Source organism: Jaculus jaculus, chromosome X (genome assembly GCF_020740685.1).
Source record: "Jaculus jaculus isolate mJacJac1 chromosome X, mJacJac1.mat.Y.cur, whole genome shotgun sequence".
NCBI lineage: Eukaryota > Metazoa > Chordata > Mammalia > Rodentia > Dipodidae > Jaculus > Jaculus jaculus.
The window spans coordinates 1,157,216-1,183,089 of NC_059125.1; the positions used below are offsets into that span (position 1 = coordinate 1,157,216).

Here is a 25,874-nt window from a genome sequence, read left to right on the forward strand (position 1 = left end):
TACACACATAAAATTAATAAGACTATCACTTCTCTACCCTCAGCTATCGTCCCACACCCTTAATTCTGTCTCCTCTCTCATGGTACAGGGTGCTGTCCCGCAGATGCATGAGCAGTAATGAATGGAAAAGTCTCATATCTGTCCTGTGAAATATTGCATGTGGATACCAAGCACTTGACCTGTGGCTACTGCAGAGTTCAGACAATCCTTGGTGGTAGGGGAGGGGAATCTGTAGAGAGCCAGAAATTTAGCAGTGTCAGTATACACAGATTCCACCCAGTAGAAGCCAATAGCACCAGCCTCCTCCAGTTGTGACAACCAAAAGTTGTCCCCAGACATTGCCACTTATGAGGAAAAAAGACTTTAATTCAAAACCACAAATCCAACTGAATCTCGAATCATCATCAACTGAAAAGAATTTAAGTTTAAAAAGAAAATATAGCTAGTTGTTACACTGTTGAACAGGCCACTTTAAAATTTATTGTGGTTGGGCTGGAGAGATGGCTTAGCGGTTAAGCGCTTGCCTGTGAAGCCTAAGGACCCCGGTTCGAGGCTCGGTTCCCCAGGTCCCACGTTAGCCAGATGCGCAAGGGGGCGCACGCGTCTGGAGTTCGTTTGCAGTGGCTGGAAGCCCTGGTGCGCCCATTCTCTCTCTCTCCCTCTATCTGTCTTTCTCCCTGTGTCTGTCACTCTCAAAAATAAATAAAAAATGAACAAAAAAATTTAAAAAAATTTATTATGGTTATGAGGAAAAGCCAGGCAAAAAATCCAGGTGTGGTAGTGTATGGCTGTTATCATTTGTCATTTTTAGTAATCATCATTCTTTTTTTTTTAATTTTTTATTTATTTATTTGAGAGCGACAGACAGAGAGAAAGACAGATAGAGGGAGAGAGAGAGAATGGGCGCGCCAGGGCTTCCAGCCTCTGCAAACGAACTCCAGACGCGTGCGCCCCCTTGTGCATGTGGCTAACGTGGGACCTGGGGAACCGAGCCTCGAACCGGGATCCTTAGGCTTCACAGGCAAGCGCTTAACCGCTAAGCCATCTCTCCAGCCCAGTAATCATCATTCTTAATGAAATAGGTAGAAACAGTAAAATCAAGAGTTCAATGCCAGCTCTTGCTACTTGGTGAGTTTGAGGCCAGCATGGGCTACATGGGACCCTGCTCCCAAACAAACAAACAGACAAAAAGAAAAGACACAGGAATGAGATAAACAAACCACCCCTCAGGGGGTCAGGGAGATTGCTCAGTGGATAAAGTACTTGCCATGCACGCATGAGGACCAGAGCTCTGATCCTCAGAACCAAAACTAGTATCAGGTGGATGTGGCAGCACCTATAATTCCAATTCTCTGGAGGTGAAAACAGAATCCTTCTACTAGCTGTCTAGCTAGGCCAGCAAACCCTGGGCTCAAACAAGAGACCTTGCTTCATAAAATAAAGACAAGAGCAACTGAGGAAGATATCAGGCTTCAGTTCTTAACTGCCCCATACACATGCATCTATAGCACAAACACACACATACACACATATGGATACTGCACACATAAATATACATAGAAAGAAATAAACCTAAACCAAAAAGTCAATCCTGACAATTCAATAACATCCAGAATTTATTTTTTTTCTAATAGAAAATCCAGAATTTATTTTTTTCTAATAGAACTGGAATGTGTTATACAAGGTAAGTGTTCATGTTTCACAGAACAGTTGTTTAGTTTCTGTCTTTATATCAGAGCATCATAAATCTGCAATGGGAAGAAAGGTTAAAAAAAATCAAAATAAAGAGGGGAAGGGCCACACCACTGGAGTTTTATATCTAGACCTACCACCCAGTGAGGGCATAATGGATGGACAGATATGTATCAGTAGTAATGGCCAGAAACAAAGAAAGCAACTAACAACCTTCACCTCCCCCAGCTGTTCTTGCTGGGTTCTCAAGGTGTTCTCCATCCAGAGGAGAAACATGTCTGTATTATCTTCAAGCACCATGAAGTACCTCACCCAGAACCCCCTTCTCCTCTCCGTATTCCTCATTATATAGTCATCCAATGTCACCTTAACTTTCAAAGTGGTCGCTATGGAGCATTGCAGCTAATTCCTCCTTTCCAACTGTATTTTGGTACCCATTCCCCAAGCTTCCTCTCTCACCATGCCCAGCCTCTAGCAACCACTAGTGTTCTCACTCTAATACAAGATCATCCCTTTTCGTTTCCACCTGAGCCAGAACATGCAGAACTTGTCTTTCTGTGCTTGCCTTACTTCACTACACACGTCTTCCCATTCCACAGTATAGAAAGGTAAGTATGTTCTGAAGGAGTCTGTTGTATACTTCGTGAAAAAGTAGCAGAGAAAACCCCAAAGGTTCCCAACACCCTGCAGTAATAAAAGCTTAAAATAAAGAAAAACTAGTTATGATGATTTGAGCATTATACATTATGTACATGGGATAAATGATCATATGTACATACCATAAAACACAAAAACAGTATGGGTCCATTTTTTATTAAGTAGAAACTTTGTATGGACAAATCATGTGTTATCGTCATTTCCCTCCTCCCTGCCCCATTCCACTGAGGGCTCTCTTCAGTGGAGTCACTGGTATTCACTATGGGGTTATTGGTTATAACTTAAAAAGTAGTTATGAGAATTTGTCTAATACACTGAAAAGTTTAATAAGTAACACTTTCATTTTAGGGATTGAGCACAATTCCCTATAGAAACAGAAGAGTTGTCCTAAGTTAAGGAATTCAGTTCCTAAAAGTCCCAAAGTGATTTCAGATTTAAAGGAAATATTTTGTAAAATTTCAAAGATGACTGAACCAATTTCTTAGATATCTTAGTTTTTAGTTCTACATTTCAAGAAGAAAAAAAATGCAGGTTGAAAAAGACAATACATTTGCTGTTGAAAAACATTCGATTGCACATTTCATTCCCCTGGCATGAGGTTCAGATTTAAACAGAAGGCAAACAGTCATGGTCAAGGTGTGACAGGTCTATAATTGATCCATCATTGTTTCTGCTCCAGTCTCTCCTACAAGGTAGCCTGAGAAGTTGTTAAAACTGTGTAAAATCTATTTCTGGGAAACAAGCTCCTTCTCTTTCTTGCACTAGGATTCAGCCTTTTTCTTCTCTCAGCATGAGAGTCCTGGAGAAATTATAATCTCTTGGGGACCATTGTTTCAATAGTCTTATAGACAAAGAGAAGGACACAAGTGTCTCCTTAGTACATCTTCATTCCTACCAGGATAGTTACATGGGAAGCCCAGACTCTGTGAGTCACATAACATCCACTCAAGTAAACAGTCCCCAAAGAGAGCAAAGTAAACAGTTCTAATGACAAAATAGAAACCATCAGACATCCTGTGGATGGATGTAAGGCAGCTTTGCAAGTGGCCAAACAAATCTAAAAGAATTGATTCTTATGTGTGTTCAGCTTAGTCCAAGAGCCCTACAGTCTACTGGTGAACACTAATAATTATGGGTATGTTAAAAGTGGGCTTAAAAGATGTACAGCACTGTTTATATGACCTTTGCTGGGGAGATATGAACAAACGTTTATTCACTTCAGATGGTATAGTAATGATAGACCAAAGAAACTATTCCATACCAGGCTAGCTAAGTGAAGCAATAAATGTATAGGGGTTACTTGAAGGAGAATGAGTTACCAAAAATCTCACCCCAGTATAGGTGATGACTCCTGAAAGCTGCACCCACAGAGCTCCTTGCCTAATTTGCAGGCAGCTCCACCAGTATTCCCTCTTCAACTAGTGTTTACTACTTTCTGTACTGTGTAGAGGGGTTCTGTGAATCTTGTAAATTCAGGAATGTTTTGAGGCTTGTAAATTTTGGTCACTTCCTGAGACTTTTAAGTTTTGTTTATGCCCTGAGTCTAAAAGACTTCTACTAGAAGGAAATATTTCAATTCAGAATAAATAGCTACACAACAGGCATGCACAGTGAAACAAGACAGGCCAAAGAACAACTCCTGTATGATTCCACATATATGAGAGCCTCGGAATTGCCCAGTTCATGAAGGCAGAAAGGTGCTTGCTGAGGCTTGAGGTAGAGGAAACAGGAAGTTACCGTTGAAAGAATGCAGGGGCTCAGTCTGGGAAGATGCAAATGTTATAAAGATGAATGCTGGGGATGGTTGTACAGCAATGTGATTTACTCAGTCTTGGGAACTATACAATTAAAAGTGATGAAAATGGTGGGTTTTTAATGTTATTGACATTTCATCTCAATTAAAAACTGAATGGTAGTCCATATGAGCAAAGTATAATGATATAAGTCATAGTGAGTCTATTATTTTCATAAAACCTTTATAAATAAATTTAAAAACTTGAACAACATGGTGACAGAGTTCCTAGCCACATGCTTGCACAAATGCCCACATACACTTTCATGAATGGAAGAAGACAAACAGCTCTAGAACTACGCCCCTGTGGGCCCATACTCCAGCCCCTGCTCAAGTATGGACTTAGTTCTAATGAGAGGGAGTTACAGAAGAGCTCATACTCCCCTTGCTAGAGGTACTATGCTTGCAGACACCTTTTCTCTGATCTCGTGCCTAACTCCTAAGGTGTAAAACACTCCATTTAATTTGTGAAGACATGAAAGGGGTTTTTCTGACAGCAGGGCCCACTGCTAAGAGTGACAGCTATTTTCCCCCAACATAAAAGGAAATTCGTGTTTTTCATCTAGTATCTCCATTTTTAAGTTCCTAGAATGTTTTGTGGGTGAATATTAGTTTATGATGAAATAGAACCATCACAGTTTGGTGAACAGAATCAGTTTCATTAAGAACAAAAATGAAGCAGGAGAATGAAAACTCCTTCAGAATGACCTCTGCTAATTAGTAATGTGATCAAGATAAGGTGCCACCTTCCTCAGTGTCACTGTCCTCACTTTACTTTGTTAGACTTTTTGCTGCAACTAAAGGCATAGTTTATAGCTGCGTCAGCTTCACCGGGGAGAAATCATGGTAATGGAAATATTTGAGCCTTGTACATATTTTTTTTTTGATTTTGAATCTACAACTGAAAACCTTCTATAGATGATATTTTGAGGAGCCTTTGATAGATTTTTTTAAATGGATTTTTATTTATTTATTTATTTGAGAGCGACAGACACAGAGAGAAAGACAGATAGAGGGAGAGAGAGAGAATGGGCGCGCCAGGGCTCCAGCCTCTGCAAACAAACTCCAGACGTGTGCGTCCCCTTGTGCATCTGGCTAACGTGGGACCTGGGGAACCGAGCCTCAAACCGGGGTCCTTAGGCTTCACAGGCAAGCGCTTAACCGCTAAGCCATCTCTCCAGCCCCTTTGATAGATTTTGTTTGCATGTCTGCCATAATACAGTATGATCCCACAAGAGTATTTGTGGCCTATCATAGCAAAGCAAATAAGTAAGTTTGGACACTTTCTAGATGAATCATCTAAAGTAAACACTGGGATGGAGAGATGGCTCAGTAATTAAGGCACTTGCCTGGGAAGCCTAGGGACCCAGGTCCAGTTCCCCAGAGCCTATGTAAGCACATGGTGGCACATTCAACTGGAGTTGTTTGCAATGGCAAGAGGCCCCTGGCATAACCTTTCTCTTTTTTTCTCTTTCATAAATGAATAAAATAAAATATTTAAAAATATTTTTAAAGTAAAAGCTACTATCAATGCAAAAAATAAAAAAAAACCGCAAAAAACAAAAAGAAAAAGAAAAAACTCTTACCTTAAAGGGATTAAGGGACTAAGAGACGATTTACTCTGGAGACAAATATACTTAAGTGACTATGTCCCAGGAATACAGATTCAGGTTATCTCAAATTCTGTGTTCCAATATGTTAACAATTTCATAAGTTTTTATAGTAATAGAATAAAGAAAGTCACAAATTAAAACTCTTTTCAAATCCACTGGTAGAAATATCAGGTAGGTAAGTTATAGTGGAGAAATTTCTATTATGGGTCTCAGATGCTTTTTTAAGCTTGTGTAACCTGGGAGGCTGTTGTGTACATTGCAAAGTCTTTACCAAACAGCCACAGGATATTAGGTGCAACACAGAGGTGGGTAATAGATGGTCATTTACAGGATAAAGACCACCTAAGACAAACTGTCTCTGGACCTACAACATTGCCACTTCCCACAATCACTGAAGTTGTAATCAACTGTGAGTGCTTCACATGAGCACCTTCTTTCCAGAAACTTTAGTTCACCCTACACATGAGTATAATTTTGACAGATAGATGTCCTATCTTTCTCCAGGGAGAGTAAAGGAGATGCAAGATCACCATACAACCTACTTCACTAAGAAAATCACTGACAGTGATACTTTTTTTTATTCAACATTTTTATAGGTAGTCAAATGCCAGTCCTGTGACATGCCTTAAATTTTTCCCTCTTTCATGAAATCACAATCTAAAGCGAAAAATAGGAGATAGATAGGTGGTAGGGTCTCAGAGCCCTCTTCCACTCTGAACTGCCCAAAACAGAGGCTGTCAAAGGTCTCACTTCCCTTACCACCAACCCACCCATACCTCTGAACTTCCTCAAAGGCCCTTCCCTCCCAGGACAGTTTCCCCACCCCCAAGGGGATCATATTTAAATCCTCCCTCAATTAATGATCAGTGTAGTTGCCTTTGGCCAGGGTCAAGACAGCACATGGAAAACAGTATGATGGAACAAAGCTGTTCACCTCATTGCTATATGGAAGAGAGGACAAAATTTAATAATAATAATAATCTTCATTGCAAACATACTCCAATGGCCTAACCTCCTCCACTAGGCCCCAATTCTTATAGGTTCTACCTTCCCAGTAGGGTAACCCTGGGTACAAAGCCTCCTACTCTTAAGAAACAACATTGTACTTCCATTCTATATCTAGCACAAGCCAAATGTGTTAATAGGTCCCTGGGTTATATATCACCCATATTCTCTAATATAAAACACCAGATATACCACTCCAAATTATGCCACTTTTGCAAAAGGATTATTATCAGTTAAAACAACTGAGAAGCAGGAGATGTAGAAAGAACTCTCTGCCTTTCTTCTTCTTGCTAAAGGGAGAGAATACATTTTCCTTTGGTAGAGATGACATAACTTTCCATTTGTAAAAATTGTTCCTTCCCCCATATGAAAGTTAGGGTAAGAAGGACTCAACTGTGAAGGATGCCAAAAAGATGAGCTCAGGATCAGATCTGGACAAACAAGACCAGCATCCAGTAAGATGCTCTGAGCTACAGGCTCTCAGGCAACACCTCAGGGATACTACAACTTTCCCACAGGTAGAAACCAGGAACCTACATTTGGGCAAGCATACCAAGAGATTCTTAAATATGCTTAAACTTCAAAACCATGAAATGAAGGAATGGGGAGCCATGAAGACTGACAAAATATCCAAATAGCTGTTGTGGTAATAGGAGTTTTCAGGGACAGTGAGGACTTGGGTGACATCAGAGGCATAAAGGGAACAGTCTGAAAGATTAATCTGAAGGATTTTGCAGGGAGCTATGTATAAGCATACAGCAAACAAAATTGTTAATTAGGATTTTGAGTTTTTACCTTGAATGATTTAGAGAATCTTCATGTGTTTTTTTAAAATTTTTATTAACATTTTCCATGATTACAAAATATATCCCATGGTAATTCCCTCCCTCCCCACCCCCACACTTTCCCATTATTTGAGAAAGAGATAGAGAAGCAGAGAGAAAATGGACGCACCATAGCCTCTAGCTACTGCAAACTATAGATGCATGCACCATCTTGTGCATCTGGCTTACGTGGGTCCTAGGAAATTGAACCTATGTTCTATGGCTTTGTAGGCAAGCTCCTTAACCACTAAACCATATCTCAAGCCCATGTTTTTTTCTGATTGATGACTTTTTAAATGTTTTATTTTTATTTATTTATTTGAGAGAGAGAGAAAGAAAGAAATGGATGCATCAGGACCTCTAGTGGCTGCAAACGAGCCCCATATGCACGTGCCACCTTGTTTATCTGGCTTACATGGGTACTGGGGAGTCTAAGCTGGGTCGTTTGGCTTGGCAGGCACATGCCTTAACTGTTAAACAATCTCTCCAGCCCAGATTCATACGTTTTTATCCAGAGAGAAGCACAGGGTTAAGAAGCATGATTAAGCTTATTGATCCAGGCAATAGTAGAGTGAATCATGCACATTGAGAGCACTGGTGCCCATAGACTAAGCTAAACAATGTTGTTTTCAACCTCTCAAACATCAGAGGACACATTTTTGAATTAAGATACAGGAACTAAAACAGTGCTGCATCTTAGATTTAAAACATCACCTCAAAGACCCATGAGTCAAATGTTTAGTTCATGATGCAATCGGAAGGTGATGGAAACTTTATGAGGTGTAGCCTCATCATGCTTCCCAGAGGAGTTAGTTATTAGTAGGCAAGAGTTAAGGGTGGGGAGGTGCATTTTCTCCAGTTTTATAGTCACTGGCCAATTACAGGTTTTCTGGTAAATAATTCCCCATACATGGCCATGTAAGCAACTCTAATTAAAATTACCAGGTCACACATATACACAAGAATAGACCCTACTGCTGAAGACACCATATGCAGCTGACACGTAAAATGGAACAGCATGGCTGAAAGCCAGGAGAGAGTCAGTACCCAGACAGTCAGCTCGTCTAGTGCCAGAAGGTGCTACATGGGCAACTGGGGGAAAACAACCAATATCTGTCCAAGCAACTCATGGTCCAACCTACTTAGCAGCAAATAACCTGGTGTGATGCCTGCACAAGTGCAATAGTGGCACACAGCCATGGTGGGGAACCAACTGCTCTTGATTTGGCTAACTGATCCCCTCAGTGGTATGGGACCCATAGCTGGAGCTGGGAAACAAGTCAGAACCATATCCAAATATAAGCCCTCTCTCCAATATCAAGCTACCATCAATCATGGGCTACAAGAGGGCCTACACCTATTAAACTCTCTAATAAAAAAGTAAGGGTTATCTCATTTGTCCTGGTGCTAACTTACTCTTTGGTGGAGAATCTGCTTCTCTTTTTTCAGATAGATGCAGATCCTAAGGAGAGAGCCACCACAGCATACCTCAAAAGGACCCAACTGAAACTAAGGACAATTGGTGAAACAAGCAAGGGTGCACTTTTCCTGATGAAATGGATACCAGCACAAGGGGGAAGGAGACCAACACAGAGAAAAATCAACTCCTGCCAAATCAGAGAGCCAGAGCCCTAGAGGCCCCCAACACCTCATCACTGAAGCAGACCAAAAATGAACCCAACATGGCTCAGGGAAATTTTGCGGAAGAGGGGGCAGAAAGAATGTCAGAGCCACATGTTGGGTCATGTTATGTAAAGACATTTATCTTTCCCATAACTGTGGGCTAACTCCACAATGCACGACCCATATACCTCAACAAGGAGGGGCTAATGGGGAGGGGTTAAGTCATGGATGAGCCTAATAATGGTACCAAACTGCCTGTATTTGCTGAATAGGAAACTAATTTTTTAAAAAAGCTAAATATATATATATATATATATATATATATATATATATATATATATATATATATATATCAAGGAAGAAGAGGGACTAGCTGGGGGGAAAGGTTCAGTAGCAGGGAGAAGGAGGTGATTGTAATCAAAATACATGATATACATATATAAAAATTGTCAACAATTATTATTTTCAAAATCGGTAATGCTTCATAAAAGGCCGTAGGGTCATTAGGAGTTTGATGGTTAACCTTAATTGCCAAGTTGATTGGACTGAGAAGTACCTAGAAGTTTAGTAATGCACACCTTGTTACATGTCTGTGTGAGCATTTCCAGAGGGAATCTACCAAAATGGGGGAGTCCCACACTGGATATGGGTGGGACCATATCATAGGTTTGTATCTCAGATAAAATTAAATGGAGGGCTGGAGAGATGGCTTAGCGGTTAAGCACTTGCCTGTGAAGCCTAAGGACCCCGGTTCGAGGCTCGGTTCCCCAGGTCCCACGTTAGCCAGATGCACAAGGGGACGCACGCGTCTGGAGTTCGTTTGCAGAGGCTGGAAGCCCTGGCACGCCCATTCTTTCTCTCTCCCTCTATCTGTCTTTCTCTCTGTGTCTGACGCTCTCAAATTAATTAATTAATTAATTAATTAATTAATTAATTAAATGGAAAGAAGGAGGAGAGCCATTAGGACAAACACTTTCTCACTTTGTTTCCTCCTGCTCTGAGGCTAGCTACTCTGCTTCCCCACTCAACCACCGCCATGATACCTTGCCTCATCAAACCCCAAAACAATGGAGCCAGTTAACCGTGCACTAAAACCTCAGAAAGTGTGAGCCCCAAATATATTCTCCCTCAGTTTGTTTCTTTTAGGTATTTGTCACAGTGATAAAAAGTCTAACATATGAGACAGGAGACCTGAATCCTTTCTCTCCTCTTTCTACTTTTTGGTCACCAGTAGGTGAACAGAAATTTTCCACCATATAATCATGTCTTGCTACAAGCTCAAAACAACAAGCCCAACTGACCATGGACTGAAAATTCTGAAACCATAAACCAAAATATACCCTTCCTCCCTTCAAGTTGATTACTCAGGCATTTTTTTAAGGCATTGAAAAGTTGAATCATACTAAGGACTAAGGGACATAAAATATTTTTTGCATGTGTATGTGTGTCTCTGATGTGCATGTAGATGTATGAACATGTATGCAGGTGCACATACACATGAGTGCATGTAAGGCCAGAAGTTGATATAAGGTACCTTTCTCAATTGCCCTACACTTTATCTTTTTAGACAAGGTCTCTCACTAAACCTTGAGCACACTAATTCAACTTGACAAGCTAGTCAGCAAGCCCCAGGGATGCTTTGTCTCTGTGTCAACAATGCTGGAATTACAGGTATTTGCTGCCATGCATGAATTTTATGTGGGCGATGGGGGATCTGAACTCAGGTCCTCATGCTTGCCTAGTAAGCACTTTACCAACTTAGCTATTTCCTCAACCTCTGGCTTCAATCGTGTCATTAGTCAGAAATGGCCAGTAAGGAGCTGAGCAAAAAATATTTCAGTGATTTATGTGCATGATTGATGGAGAAATATTGAGACAAAGAAGAGGAACCTTATTGAGCTATAGTTGAATTCTTATCTGGAACCTTGAAAATAAGAGAAGCATGTCATTGCTCCATTATATAGACTGTGGTGAATGTTATTATTTGAACTAAAAAAAAAGCTGGAGAGATGGCTTAGCAGTTGGGATACTTGCCTGCAAAGCCTATGAATCCAGATATGCTATCCCAGGGCCCAAGTAAACCAGATGCATAAGGTGTCACATGCCTGAAATTTATGTGCAGTGGATGGAGGCTCTGGCATGCCTATTCTCTCTATCTGCTCTCTCTCTCTCTCTCTCTCTCTCTCTCTCTCTCTCTCTCTCTCTCTCTTTCTCATAAATAACTGGATAAATAAATAAATATTTTTATAAAGACTGGATATATGCTGCACAAGTGCATGACTGACATTATCTTGAAAGTCTGAGAGAAACCCAGGCAAAATAGCATAGCTTTGTGCTCATCAGGTAGATGATGTTCTAATCCTGAGCACTGTAGCACAGGGCTGCACAGATATATGCAGATGCTACTGTCTCTAGTCACACTACTATCCCTTTCTAAATGTCATGTTGAGACTGACCAAAATGATTTCAACATATTACAGAAAATGTGAACTACCAACACTCACTCCCACTTAGAAAATTTCCATTGCCAATCAAAAGTGAAGGATCTAAGCAGGTTCATTGCCATTGGTGCCTCAAAATGACCAAGAAATAACATAGGGAATCATGAATATGTGTAGAACACAAGTGGAGGACCCAGCAGAATGGCAGAGCATTAGACCATGGCAAATAAATGCATTTGTAGGGCTGCAACTGTAGCTCAATGGTAGAGTACTTGCCTCACATACTCAAGACTCTAAATTCAACCCCAGCACTGTTTTTAAAAAGTAAGAACAAAAATAATTGGATACCATTAGCTAATTAGCACACCCATCTAGAAAGATGAAATATAAAAGTTGTTGAGAGTCACTAAAATAACAAAGGAGTAAATTAAATCATCTTGATATGAATGCAGTTGTGATGAATTTGCCCAAGCTCTTAGAACTGGCATCTGTCTTTAAGAACACTAAGCACTAAGTCTTCCTGGTACTCAAACCACTTAGGGATGCTGCCTCATGCAAGATTTTCAAGGTGGCAAGATTTACAGTTGATTAAGCTGCATAGCTCAGCGGCTTTCTCAAAAAAAAAAAAAAAAAAAGCTTCTAGGAAGGGATTATTTCTGTGCCCAAAGAGCTCTAGAGAATGGGGAAGGTTGTTCGCAGGCCATAATGTGAATTCCCCAGGCTTGCTACACTGTGCTCAGTGAAGCAGATAAAGCAAAGTTAAAGACGCATTTAGAGCTTGAGAATGGCGGCCTTCGTAAGTATCATTCTGTGGAAGGATTTAGGAGGAGGGGAGGGTTATCCGTAGTGCAGGCATTATTTCCTCATACAAAAAGCGAAAACGTGCATAGAGTTCAATGTAAAAAGCCAAAACTCACACATCCCCCCAACACACACACACACGCACACACACACACAAGCGCATGCACATGCACGCACACCCCTTCCACAAGGAAAACTGCAGAACACACACCCCTAAATTTGAAAGCATGAATCTTCATAGATCCCAAGTCCCCAAGCCATTATGAGGTTTCCCTTGGGAAACACTGCTCACTCATCTACAACTGAACACGTTTGCCAGGTCAGCTGTGAGAACAGGAAGAGGAGAAGCACATCCGCCCAAAACCCACCTCCGTTAGAATGCAGAACCCGGACAAGATGCACCCCAGGCAGATATGAGTAGTGAGACTTTTGGTCCCCATGTGCTCCAATTCAGGTACATGTAAAAGTCTTCAAAGGACAGAGGTAAGGCACCTGCCACACTCCTAAAATGACCTTTTCTTGCACAGTTATAAAGCTCATCTTAGTTCCCAGGGCGCTTCATGTAAATACTGCTCCGTACATGTATCCATCACTTGTATTGCATTCAAAGGCATATTATTTAATAAGACAATGTCACACACTCCTGTTTTGCAAACCACCAACAAATGTCTTCTATTTAAACAACCCATTCTAGTTATTAAATAACCATATGGCTTTATGTGTTTATCCTGGCCTCCCTAGATTTGAAAAGAACTCAAGACAATTTACAAACCCCTGTATAACGGAGCCACCGAACAACTCTTCATTTTCCTTCAACTGGCATGAACGATGCTGTCAGGGTAATGGAAATCACATCACTGTCCCAGCTCTGTCACTTGAGTGGCATTTCCATTGTAGTTAAAGAAGCTGAAATCCAGTTCATCAATATTTATCTTGCCATGCTTCAAACTTTCAACTTGGACTCGTGTAACCTCAGGCCGACTGAGAGAAAGCCCTTCATAGAAATCAACATAAACATTTACGATAATAATAATAATAGAGAGAAAAGGAGAGGGGGAAGACAAGGGAAAGAAAGAAAGCCAGAGAAAAAGAAAGAGGAAAAAAAGAAAAGAAAGAAACCTTTACAAAGTGCACACTTACTCATTTTTCCCCACACACAAATGGAAAATGAACTTGCTCACACTGGTAGCTCTGCTCTGAAAAGATCCAGTTGAGAGAAGTCTTTTCTTTATTGTTCAGTGTTAAATACTATTTTTTGACCTCTGCTATTTACAACTTGGGATCTGTGAAGACAGGGCCAAACCCCTTCAGCTCCAATGGGCCACAAAAACAAAAGGCCTTCACCTTTGTTCCACTTACCTCATTTCCCATCAGAACACACTCCTTGTTTTCATGATTTAAGTTGGTCTCCTTTTTCTTGCCCGGTCACCACCATTACCCAATTTATAAGGCGCAACCCTTGCTATTCCAACCATGGCACAATTCCACAATCATTATTCCCAGCCCAAAGAAAGATCATTGGTATTCATACAAGTGTTTTATTCCTGCATCTTCTTTAACTAGGAAATTCTGTATCAAACGGTCCAAGCAACAAAACAAACCATCAGACAAGCTTCAGGCACAACGGGATAATATTCTAGTTATTAAATAATATATGTGCTGATGTAGAAATCTACACGTAGATATCTTACTCATCCATGACTTATAACGCAGTGAGTGGTGAGAGTCAAAAATGAATCATCGCTAAGTGAAAAAATAAGATAAAGGGAAAATGAATACTAGGGTGAAAGAAATTAATAATAAATAAACAAATGGACAAACATGATTCAAAGATAAGCCAAAATCTCCCAAATGCATGAAATCAGTTTGAATGTAGAATGTGTTGTTATGTTGCACTTTGCAAATAGGAAGTGTTAGAGGGAAAACCCTACCTACTGTAAAATTCAGAGTAACTGAAGGATGAAAGAATTCTACCAATTTCTTGAGGAGCCATAGTTAAAACTGATACCATGCTAGAAGTAAACTCTCTCCTAAAATGGAGCCAGGGTTTTTTCCATTTGCAATATAAAAGGCAAGAAGTCCAGAGATAGAGAGGTTGTTTCACTTGTTAATCTATATTCTTTCTTTAAGGCCATCAACAAGTTCTGTTCCAAAGAAGAGGCTTTCTGGCAAGGGCACACGTATTTCACAGAGCAATTAGAATTCAGGAAATGCCATTCATTAAAGGATGGTCTTAAAATGACAAAGGTTCTTAACTTCATCCTGTAAACAAGAAATAGATTGAAGCTCATCTGGAAGGGACTCATTCATCAGGCACCCATAAACACTTATTCTCCAGTAGCTTTTGGGAGAACAAAGATAAAGGGAGTGTGATAGTCTCCTCTTTGGTAGATCACAAGGATATGGGACTTTGTTGACACTCTACAGTCACTTAAGCAGCAAACTATTCTTTATTTTTTCATTCATTGTGCAACTAAAGGTCCAAATAATGGTATTTGTCTGTAATGAAAAAGCAGCCTCACTTCTGCATAGATATGCATTAAAAACAGCAAAAGGAGAGCCAGGTGTGGTGGTTCACATCTGTAATCTTACATTCTGGAAATTGAAGCAGTAGGACCATAAGTTCCAGGCCAGCCAGGACTATATATAGAGACTTTGTTTCAATATATAAAAAGATAATGTGTGACAGAAGCACCTTAGGAAAAAAAAAATAATTTTTCTCTTTTAACCCAGAACAAAAAAAGCTCACTCCCATGCAGTTATGAGCATGCAAAAAATATACTTAAAAATAATATAAACTATTTTAATAATTTAATTAATATAACTGTCCTCCTTAGCTATTAAGAACATACACAGAGGCAGACACACACCTCAAATTACCCAAAGAAACACCTCTGAGAAGTCTCATGTGGATGTTCTCTGACATGAATTCATTGCAAAATAGATATACAAATGTAGTAGAATTTCATTTTTTACAACTCAGATTTTGGCTGAAGAGTTTGCTCAGTGATTAAGTTGCTTCCTGCACAAGCATAGGAACCAGAGGGGTCTTCAGAGCCCCAAGTTCAAATCTCCAGATCTGATGTAAAACAACTGGGCATGGCCATATGCACCTGTAACCCCTGTGCTGCAGGAAGAAGAAAACTGAGAATTTTCACAGCCCTGCAAGCAATGAAATCAGTAAAAGGTGACTCCAGCTCAAAAGATAGCTGACTGCCTATCATGAGATGAGCCACCTTTTGCACATCGGACAAGATCCACTTGATACCACAGAGGAAATGGCATTTTAAACATGAGTGCTGCTCTCATGGTGAACCTGACAACCTGCACCAAGGAAATGATGAAAGATTCTGAGGACACTCAATTAATAAACAAACAAACAAATAAATAATAAATTAAACAAGACCAGATAGAAAATTGATGGAGTGGGGCATCTGATGTTTTACTCTAGCCACCACAGATGGGCATAAGAACACATACATGTGCATTAACCTCACACACACCACACATACAAGCAAAACTTAAAAATAAAATTGAAAAAAAAAAAACAGATTGATCCTGCTACCATTTAAAAGGTAAGAACTTCTGAGAAAGGCAGATTACATTACTTTGTGGTCATTAGTCTACATTCCTTCTTTCATACAAATTAAATAGCAGAAGATCATCCATATTCAGTCAACTCCTAAAAATTGAACTGAAATTAAATCCTAGTTTCATTTTCCTATAAAGATTAGTGTCTTATTTATTTGTTGAGACAGGGTTGCAAATGGTAGCGCACACTGCCCTTGTACTCGCCATGTAGCCCAGACTAGCTTTGAGTGCACACCAGTCTTCCTGCCTCATCCAACCAAGTGCTGGATTGACAGGCGTGTACCACCTTCCTCAGCTTACTATTTTTCATCTGTAGAGAAAGAAATAAGCACTTGTGTGTTGGGATTACAGGCATGTGCCATAATGCCTCAGTCATCCTGATATTAAACCCAGGGCTTTGCCCATACTAGACCAGTACTCTACCAACTAAGCTACATCCCCAGCCTCACCACTTTTTTTAATAGTGCCCAGGAAAAAATCTCAGTATCTTCAAGCATGTGGAGCTCACTAACTCTTTGCATGCATTCAGATAGACACATTACAACTTCAAAACATCTGGCAGATCATAATCACCATGTAATGCATCTTGATTCAGATGGCTTTCATATGTTCCAAGCAGATTCTCTTGCTACAGCTAGCTCAAAGGAAACCTTCATCAACTGTGAACCAAAGAGATTTCCTTGGCATCTTCTTTCATCATTGAATGAAGAAATGAATAATTTGGGGATTAGGGAAGAATGAGGATGGAGAATTATGGAGCATTACTGTGTGCACATGTCTTGTCTTGGAAGCTTACAGCAAGTGGAAAAGCCTTTCACACCCATGAAATTGACAAGGAAAATGAGAAACACATTGAGCTATTAACTTGTCCCTATTAGATGTAAATCTAAATAATAACCCATTCTTTGACTTGCACATTGATTTTGCTATCTGCCTAACAGGGACTTTTGCACATTCTTATATCAAATAGGTTTCCAGGCAAACTATACCAGGAATGTCCCAATTGCTGTCAGCTAAAGATCACTCACATATACACTAATATGTCAAATAACAATTCTCAGCATGAAGACAGAAAACAGCATGTGAATGGCAGTGGTAGGTAACACACCCATAAAGACTGCCCTTCAAACTGCCTCCCCTGTCAAATATAATTTCAGGAGTGGGGGAGTGGCATTACCACCAGAAGCCTTTCAGCAGCCCCTCCCAAACCTCAGGACTAGTTACATAATATTGTACAAATGGTATTTTGTGTCCAGAGGATACATGTGTATGTGTATGTGTGGTTGCATATGTGTGCACACGCATGTGAAGACAAAAAGTCCATTGTCGGGCATCTTTAGCTTCTTCATCACTCACTCTTCACCTTATTTTTCATTGAGCCAAAGTCTTTCACTAAGCATAGATATCACCAGTTTGCCAGCAAGCCCTAGGATCCACCTGTTTCTCACCTTCCCAGATCTGGGATTACAGGCTTATATCTCTATATCCAGCGTTTTAGATGTGGGCTCTGGGGATCTACATTCAGGCATTCAGGCTTGCGTTGCCAACTGAGACATCACCCTAGTCCAAGAAATTGTATTTTGAAATTGCATGTTGATTTTGGTACTCCACCTAGATGTTAATTTTCTCAGTCTTTTCTTTCTCTAATCATATTGGAGATGTCATCCACCTTAATGTTTCTGTTCACTGAGGTGGAATGAATAATGCCTCAAGTTTTGCCTTAGTTTAAGCTTGCTGATCACTTTGATTTTCAACTTCACTAAGTCCTTTATAAGGAGTCTCCAGCCACTGCAAATGACATACTGGGGAATTGAGCCTGGGTCGTTAGGCATTGCAGGCAAGCCCCTTAACCTAAACCATCTCTCCAGCTCAAAATTCCACCCTTCACTTTACCTTCTGAGGCAACTTTCCAGCCCCACTGATGGCTTTTTCTAAGGAACAGTAGGTGAAACATTACACACTCAAAGAGTTATTTTGTGCATGTATTCAATGAACTTTAAGTCCAATGGTTTAAGCAAATCATAGAACATTAATCACTTCCCTTTAAATACAATGACATATTTATTTTCTCATAAGTACTAGACATTATCTTCACTTGAAGAACTAGTAACATTGCTATCCAACATAAGGAGAACTTATCACACCATACCTCACCTGATATGTCTTCTACAAGGAGACATTGAGTGACATGCCTCCTAATAGCTATTGTCAAATGTGATCTTAGATCTGACAAAGTTGGTGACTTCTGAAAGACCACCAAGTTGGACAGCAGATGTGTATTCTGTATCAATCTTGCCCCTTGAAATCTATCACTTATAAGGTTGAAGACTATCATACAAATACCAGAAAGTATTATAATAAGTCTAAAATATGGAAAACACTTGATATTTTAATGTGTTGTTCATTGTTTGACTTTTCAAAACAAAAGACATTCATATTTGCTTCTTAGGATCCTGGACATAGAATGTATTTCCATGTATGCTGTTTTCACATCTCCCCTTGGGCTTTAATGGATTTATACTCATTACCATATAACTCATAGAACATCCGATACAAAGCAAATCCTTCAACAGTCACATTCAGTTGTGTGCCAGAGGTTTGACCCTGATCCAATAAATTTCACAGACATCACATGAATCCATCCAGATGTTCATACCAGCAAAACCAATCTTCTTCCCCTCCAATTTTGGCTCTGAAGAAAGCAGGAGAATTACTTTGTTTGGAGTCATGGCCCTTGTAAGTACAGAACTCCCACTGAGATCAAAGAAGCAGACCAAGACAACAAGACTGGGGCCCCAAATCCTTGCTTTCAACACATAAACTCAAAGCCAAATGGGAAATAAAAGGCAAGTTGGTGAGAAACAGTGCTGGCCCAGGATGGACATGCATGCTTCCCATCAAACAGTGGGCTTGTCACCAAAAATGGCATTATGAGACACAAGGATTTGAAAGGTACCTCTGAACCTAACATTAAAGTAAAAATATTTTAGAAAGTGAAGACATGATCCTTTTGCCTATATAGAGTAACATGTGCCAAAGATTTGGCTTCATTTGTGAAATAAGGAGACAATCAGTAGTATGTTACATATGGTTCAAAGGAGAAATGTCCTAGGAGACAGATTGGTTGATAATAGATGGTAGAGGTGATTGATGATGGAAAGATCAGAGTTATGTAGATATGTTGGTAGATGATGGAAAGATACATAGCAGATATATGATATGTACTTGATAACGATAGATGAGAGAGGAGATAGAAAGATAGATAAGCAGATAGATAATAGATAGATAGATAGATAGATAGATACATACATACATACATACATACATACATACATATATACATACATACATACACACACATAGTAAGGAATGCCATTGATGGAATAGATTATTTGTAGGTGAAAATTGTTTGCTCATGAAAGAAGTATCAACTGAGACATTAGGTAGAGGAACATGACAGAAAGAATACAGAAAATCTGTTCTAAAGGTACCTCATGTTCAATCAGTGTACAGCCTAATCAACTGAGAAAAAGAGAAGAAATTAATGGATTTTTTTCATGCTTGTGTGTGTATGGTGTGCATGTATGTGTGTATGTGTGTTGCTATGTATATGGATGCATGTATATGTGAGCCCATGTGTACTGATATATGTGGACAAAACAGGTCAATACCAGATGTCTTCTTCAACAATTCTCCACCTTAGTTTGACAGGGTCTCACTAACTGTGGAGCTCAATGCTTCAGCTAGACTAGCTAACCAGCAGAACCTACGGACTTTTCAGTAAATGTGTACTCTCCCCAGTGCTGAGATTATAGAAATATACTGCTGTGTGTGTGTGTGTGTGTGTGTGTGTGTGTGTGTGTGTGTGTGTGTATGCACATATTTGTGTGCATTTAGAGGCCAGAGGTTAATGTCAGAAGTCTTCCACCAAAGTTTCCACCAAGCTCTCCACCAAAATTAGGTCCTCATATTTGCATGGCATGTGTTTTACAAATTAATACATTTCTTCAGGCCTACAAAGGCATCTTTAGCCACTATGTAACATCCTTAAGGAACAAAATTGCCTGCTAGCATACATCACTCTGTAGACCTGTATTAGACAGTCACTGTATTCTCTTGAATGATGGTCAGAGAAAATGACCTTACAGTTCACCATTCTGATACCCCAGTATGGAACCCAACATAGGAGAGAAAAAAAAAAAAGACAATTTTTCCTATTGAGTAACAAATAACCATGCTAAGTCACCCAGATAAAAAAATGAATTATGTATACTTTATTTCCCTAAAGATGATGTATGATACAATTTAAAGAAGAAAACAATGGAATCCATGAGTTGTGTTCATTTATTTCAAATGTTCATTGTCCAGCTACTATGGGTTAAAAAATATATATTCTAGGCTCAGGCTTTTTACCACAGTGAAAAAGAGTGCAAAATTCTTGACTTCATAAAGCTTCTTTGCCTCTGTGTGTGTGTTTCCATCTATCACATTTTCATCAATTTATCAACTGTCTCTATCTATCTACCTGCCATCCATCTTTTACCTATCTACCATCTATGGTCTATCTATATATGTGCCCATAATAAATCTATTTATTGGATTTCTTCTCTGGTAAGGTGATGGAATTATAAGCATTTAAAGGGATACAATGTCATATCTGAGTGTGGTGGGAACAATGAAGCATGCAAGAGGGTTAGGGAATGATGGAAAGACATGATTGAGAAGGTTGAATCTGTATGGACATCAGAATGATAAAAAGAGGATGAGCTGATTATCTATCCAAAGAAGGAGCCTGGTGGGTACTAGAATGAACATCGTTGAGTATGGTAGAGGGGAAAGAAATAACACTAAAGACAGAGATGGGGTTGTTGGGACTAAGGAAAGGACTAGTCTGAAATGAGAATGTATCAAGAAGCTTACAGTAGATAGTGGTAGGATACACTTGTATTGTCAAAAGGTATACATGTGGATATTAAATTGCTTGGAACATGGGTGAGTCTTGGATGTCTGCCATGGTGCTGATACATTAAAATGTGGAGGAAAACCATGACACAAATCAAAGATGAGGGCTGGAGTCATGTGAGGAGGAGAGAATGTAAAAGAATTGTGAAGGTGGACCATTCAGGCTTTGTAAATGGTAACCAGAAATGATCAAAAAAGTGTATGTCTTATAATAATGCTTTTAATCGCCTATTTTTGACAATACTTATTTAAAAAAATTGTATGGACAGCCTTATTTCTGCATTTTCTCATGCTTCTGTTCTGATAATTTACAAAATGTCTTTTATTTCATCAGTGTTTTTATTTGTTTTGAGACAGGGATTGTTGCTGTGGGCCAGACTGGCCCCTAAATCCCAATCCTCTTGGCTCATCTTCCTTAGTACTAGAATTACAGGTGTATACCACATCTGACTCTAAAAAAGGTATTTTACATTATTGATCCACATGCATCGAATCATAGGGGAGAGAGAGGTGATTGAAACTTCAGTGTCATCATGTTTGGTTGTTAAGTGACTTCAGCATCAATATCAAGTATTTGCAACTTCAATTTCCCTTTCTCCTTCACCACGAAACCCATTAATTACTCAGAGGGAAATACCTACACAGTAGTTAATGAATCCCAAAGAAATGCCCATTGCAATTGTCTTCACATCTATCCTGACATGGTAATTTCCAAAGGAGATGACAAAGTTTGGTTAGTAGGTAAGATTCATGTCCAAGAATCCAAAATAAAAGACAATCTTAAAAATTTTGTCAGTTTTAACTAATCTAGACCCAAACAGCAATGGTACCATAAAATTCTACTTCCTAAAAGGCAGACTAAATGGCTGAACCTTCACCAGGCCCTTACAGGAAATACCTGAACCACAAGACGCTGGAGAGGGTAGGATCAAGTCTAACCTAAACCCTCTACATCTTCCCTCCCTGCCTCCCCCCCTCTCTCTCTCCTCTATAACTCCTATATATTAGTTACCTTTTTTTCTCATTTTCTTAGGGGACACTGACCTGTAACTCCCAGTACCAGCATGGGGCTATCACCCACAATGAGAATTTGATCAGAGAAACCTACAAGGTTTCCTAAAAGAATGACAGATTTCTGTCAGAGTACTTGATGACCCAACAAAGGTTAATGGTAAGACGCTATTGCTGAAGACAGCATATGAAGCTGACATGTAAAATGGAATGGCATGGCTGTAAGCCAGGAGAGAGTCATTCCCCAGTCAGCGCGTCTAGTGCCAGAAGGTGCTACATGGGCAACTGGGGTAAACGACCAATATCTGTCCAAGCAACTCATGGTCCAACCTACTTAGCAGCAAATAACCTGGTGTGATGCCCACACAAGTGCAATAGTGGCACACAGCCATGGTGGGGAACCAACTGCTCTTGCTAACTGATCCCCTCAGTGGTATGAGACCCATAGCTGGAGCTGGGAAACAAGTCAGAACCATATCCAAACTTAAGACCACTCTCCAATACCATCAATCATGGGCTACAAGAGGGCCTACACCTATTAAATTCTCTATAAAAAAGTAAGGGCTATCTCATTTGTCCTGGTGCTAACTTACTCTTCCCTGGAGAATCTGCTTCTCTTTTTCACATAGATGCAGATCCTAAGGAGAGAGCCACCTCAGCATACCTCAAAAGGGCCCTGACTGAAACTAAGGAAAATTGGTGAAACAAGCAAGGGTGCACTTTTCCTGATGAAATGGATACCAGCACAAGGGGGAAGGAGACCAACACAGAGAAAAATCAACTCCTGCCAAATCAGAGAGCCAGAGCCCTAGAGGCCTCCAACACCTCAGCACTGAAGCAGACCAAAAATGAACCCAACATGGCTCAGGGAAATTTTGCAGAAGAGGGGGTGGAAATAATGTCAGAGCCACATGTTGGGTCATGATATACAGAGACATCTATCGTACCAATAACTGTGGGCTAACTCCACAATGCATGACCCATACACTTCAACAAGGAGAGGCCAATGGGGAGGGGTAGGTCATAGATGAGCCTAATAATGGTACTAAACTGCCTGTACTTGCAGAATAGAAAACTAATAAAAAAAATTGTCAGTTTTAGAATTACATTTTCATATTTCCTACACAGTTTCTGTTTTTACTTAGATTTTTCTACATTAACTGACTAATAAATATATGAAGTAGCTTAAAATAAAGTACATTGAAATATGATTTTTATTACTTTTCTTTCTTTCTTTCTTTCTTTTTCTTTTCTTTTCTTTTTTTTTTTTTTTTTTTTTTTTTTTTTTTTTTTTTTTGGTTTTTGAGGTAGGGTCTCACTCTAGCCCAGGCTGACCAATAATTCACTATATAGTCTCAGGGTGTCCTCGAACTCATGGTGATCCTACTACCTCTGCCTCCCGAGTGCTGGAATTAAAGGTGTGCACCACCACGCCCAGCTTTATTATTCCAATTTTTGACAATTACACATAGACTCACACAAATTTATATATATATTGCATCGTGATCCCCACAGTTACCTTCTCTCTCCCCATTGACCCTCTACCAAAACCTTTCTTTTTTCTGATGGAGTTTCTGATGTGGTACTGTGACAAACTGATCTGTTCTTGTTTTCAGACAAAAGAAATTTATTTCATTGCTTGTGAAGTTGAAAGACATGGGTGAGCTTTTATGCCAACTGCAATATAGTTCAACAATCTACAATCTTAATGGTGAAATTTTCTTTCATTGCAATGTTTAAAAAAAAGTACAAATAAGTTTCTCCTATTTAAATTATCTTCAAGTCCGCAAAATATAAATCTCTTGATGTGATAAAAAGAAAACAGGTAACTAAATAATCGACAATACTAATGTAACAAATTATTGTCCATATATTGTGGGTCAGTCATATGGACACACATCTATGTTATAACATGTTTTAGATAGATAGATAGATAGATGATAGATAGATAGATAGATAGATAGATAGATAGATAGATAGATAGATAGATGATAGATAGATATACAAATATATGCAAATATTCTACACCACCTACTATGATGACATAAACAAATTATCTAAAATTCCAGTTGAAGAGTGATTAATAAATACATTCTGAAGAATGCCTTGTCAGAACAAACACATAGATTATAATATACAGAAGAGGAAATGTATTATAAACTAACATGTTTTATTTTTTTGCTTATGACCTTCAGTCAGAAGCAAGCAAAACTTTTCTACTAAGTTACTTAATATTCACATAAGAATTCCATTTTTGAATGGAAGGCATGCATATTAAACGACACAATGCCAGCATAATCAGTCAAATTTTTATTATAAAGCTAAAGGAGGTTTGGAGAAATTTCTCAGTGGTTAAGGTGCTTGCCTGTAAATCCTAACAACCTGAATTGAATTATCCAGTAGCCATATAAATCCAGATGCACAAAGTGGTACATGCATCTGAAGTCTGTTTGCAGTGGCTGGAGGCCCGGGCAGACCCATTCTGTCTGTATGTCTCTCTTCCATCTTTCTCTTATTTTAAGTAAACAAACAATTAAATAAATAAACAAAATGTTTAAATAAACTATACTTCAGGTTAGGCCAACTAGTAGTAATTATTAAATGAACTCCATTATCCAAAATTGTTCTAATTACTTAACTAACTTTGTAAATGTCATGATCTGCATACTCAAAATTCTATCACATATATACTTACATATGTGCATTTGTGAAGATGGAGATAATAGGGGCTGACATAAAACTCACAACATATGAACGAGTATGAAAACTGAGTGTGGGTTGTGTGTGCATGTGTCTAGGAGTAGCAAGGGTTAAGTAAAATGTGAAAGAGGGATTCAAAGAATCAAATTATTTAACAAAAATTCTTATGAACCAATCCAAAGTATCTCAAAATAACTTGTGTAAAAATATAATGCATTAACTGTTGTAATTGGAAGGCTTTTCTTCAAAACATTTTTATTTAAAAATTGCTAAGAGCTATGAGTATATCTGAGTAGAAGCATGGATGTTTAGTATCTGCAAAACTCTATGTTTAATCCCCAGAATAAAAAACTATAGAACAGGGAGAAAGACAAAATAGTATGTATCACCACAGATGTGTCTATCTTGATTTCAGTAGAACCTATATTAACTAAATCTATGCATGAGACAAAAATGTCATAAAAATGTATACATATTTTGTACCAAGTGTTTTTCCCTTGACATTATTCTATAATTGTATAAAATGGAACCTGTAAAAAAATGACCATGTGTGATTTCCTTCTACTCTTTTTTCAACTTTCTTTGAACGTAAATTACAAAATTTAAAAAAAAAAACTTTTTAAAAAATTTTCACACTATTACCGAAAACATACCTTAGAACATTGCTTGTGATTCTGGCACCAAACCAAGGAACCATTGTTCTGCAAAAGGGAAAGGAAACATTAGCCTATTAGATGATTTTCTTCTTTTCTAACAGAAAGTATATTTTTTAAGTTGCTGCATTAATAAAAGAACAGTCTTGCAGCGTTGGTGTTTTTCTCTTCCTAAGACAGCTAAGCAACTACTCTACCATTAAGCTATAACTCCAACCATAGAAAATGTGTTTCTAATGTAACTTATATTTTCTCATTGACTTCATGATGAAAACAAACACATATAAAATAATAAAGAGTCCTAGACATCTAGTGTGGAAGGGCCCCAGTCAGCTCTCCTGCTCTGCAGAGCAATAATAATTAAAAAATGTCCCTGCACAACATTTCTTCCATAGTGCTACGTTTTGGTAAATTTATAAATTAGGCTTCTTGGAGAGTTCTGATAACAACCAATTTATAGAAATAAGACTCTGAGCTTGGGGGTGATACCTCATGCATCAAGACTTCCC

General features: G+C 39.0%; 1 protein-coding gene across 2 annotated transcripts in view; it reads right to left on the reverse strand.

Moving 5' to 3' along the window:
- Anos1 (anosmin 1) overlaps positions 1–25,874 on the reverse strand; it is a 178,688-nt gene that overhangs the window by 105,092 nt on the left and 47,722 nt on the right. For both annotated transcript variants that reach the window (XM_045140836.1, XM_004667903.2), the window contains exon 2: positions 25,366–25,413. In XM_045140836.1, coding sequence (XP_044996771.1) covers positions 25,366–25,413 — 48 coding nt within the window. The remainder of the gene's footprint in view (positions 1–25,365; positions 25,414–25,874) is intronic.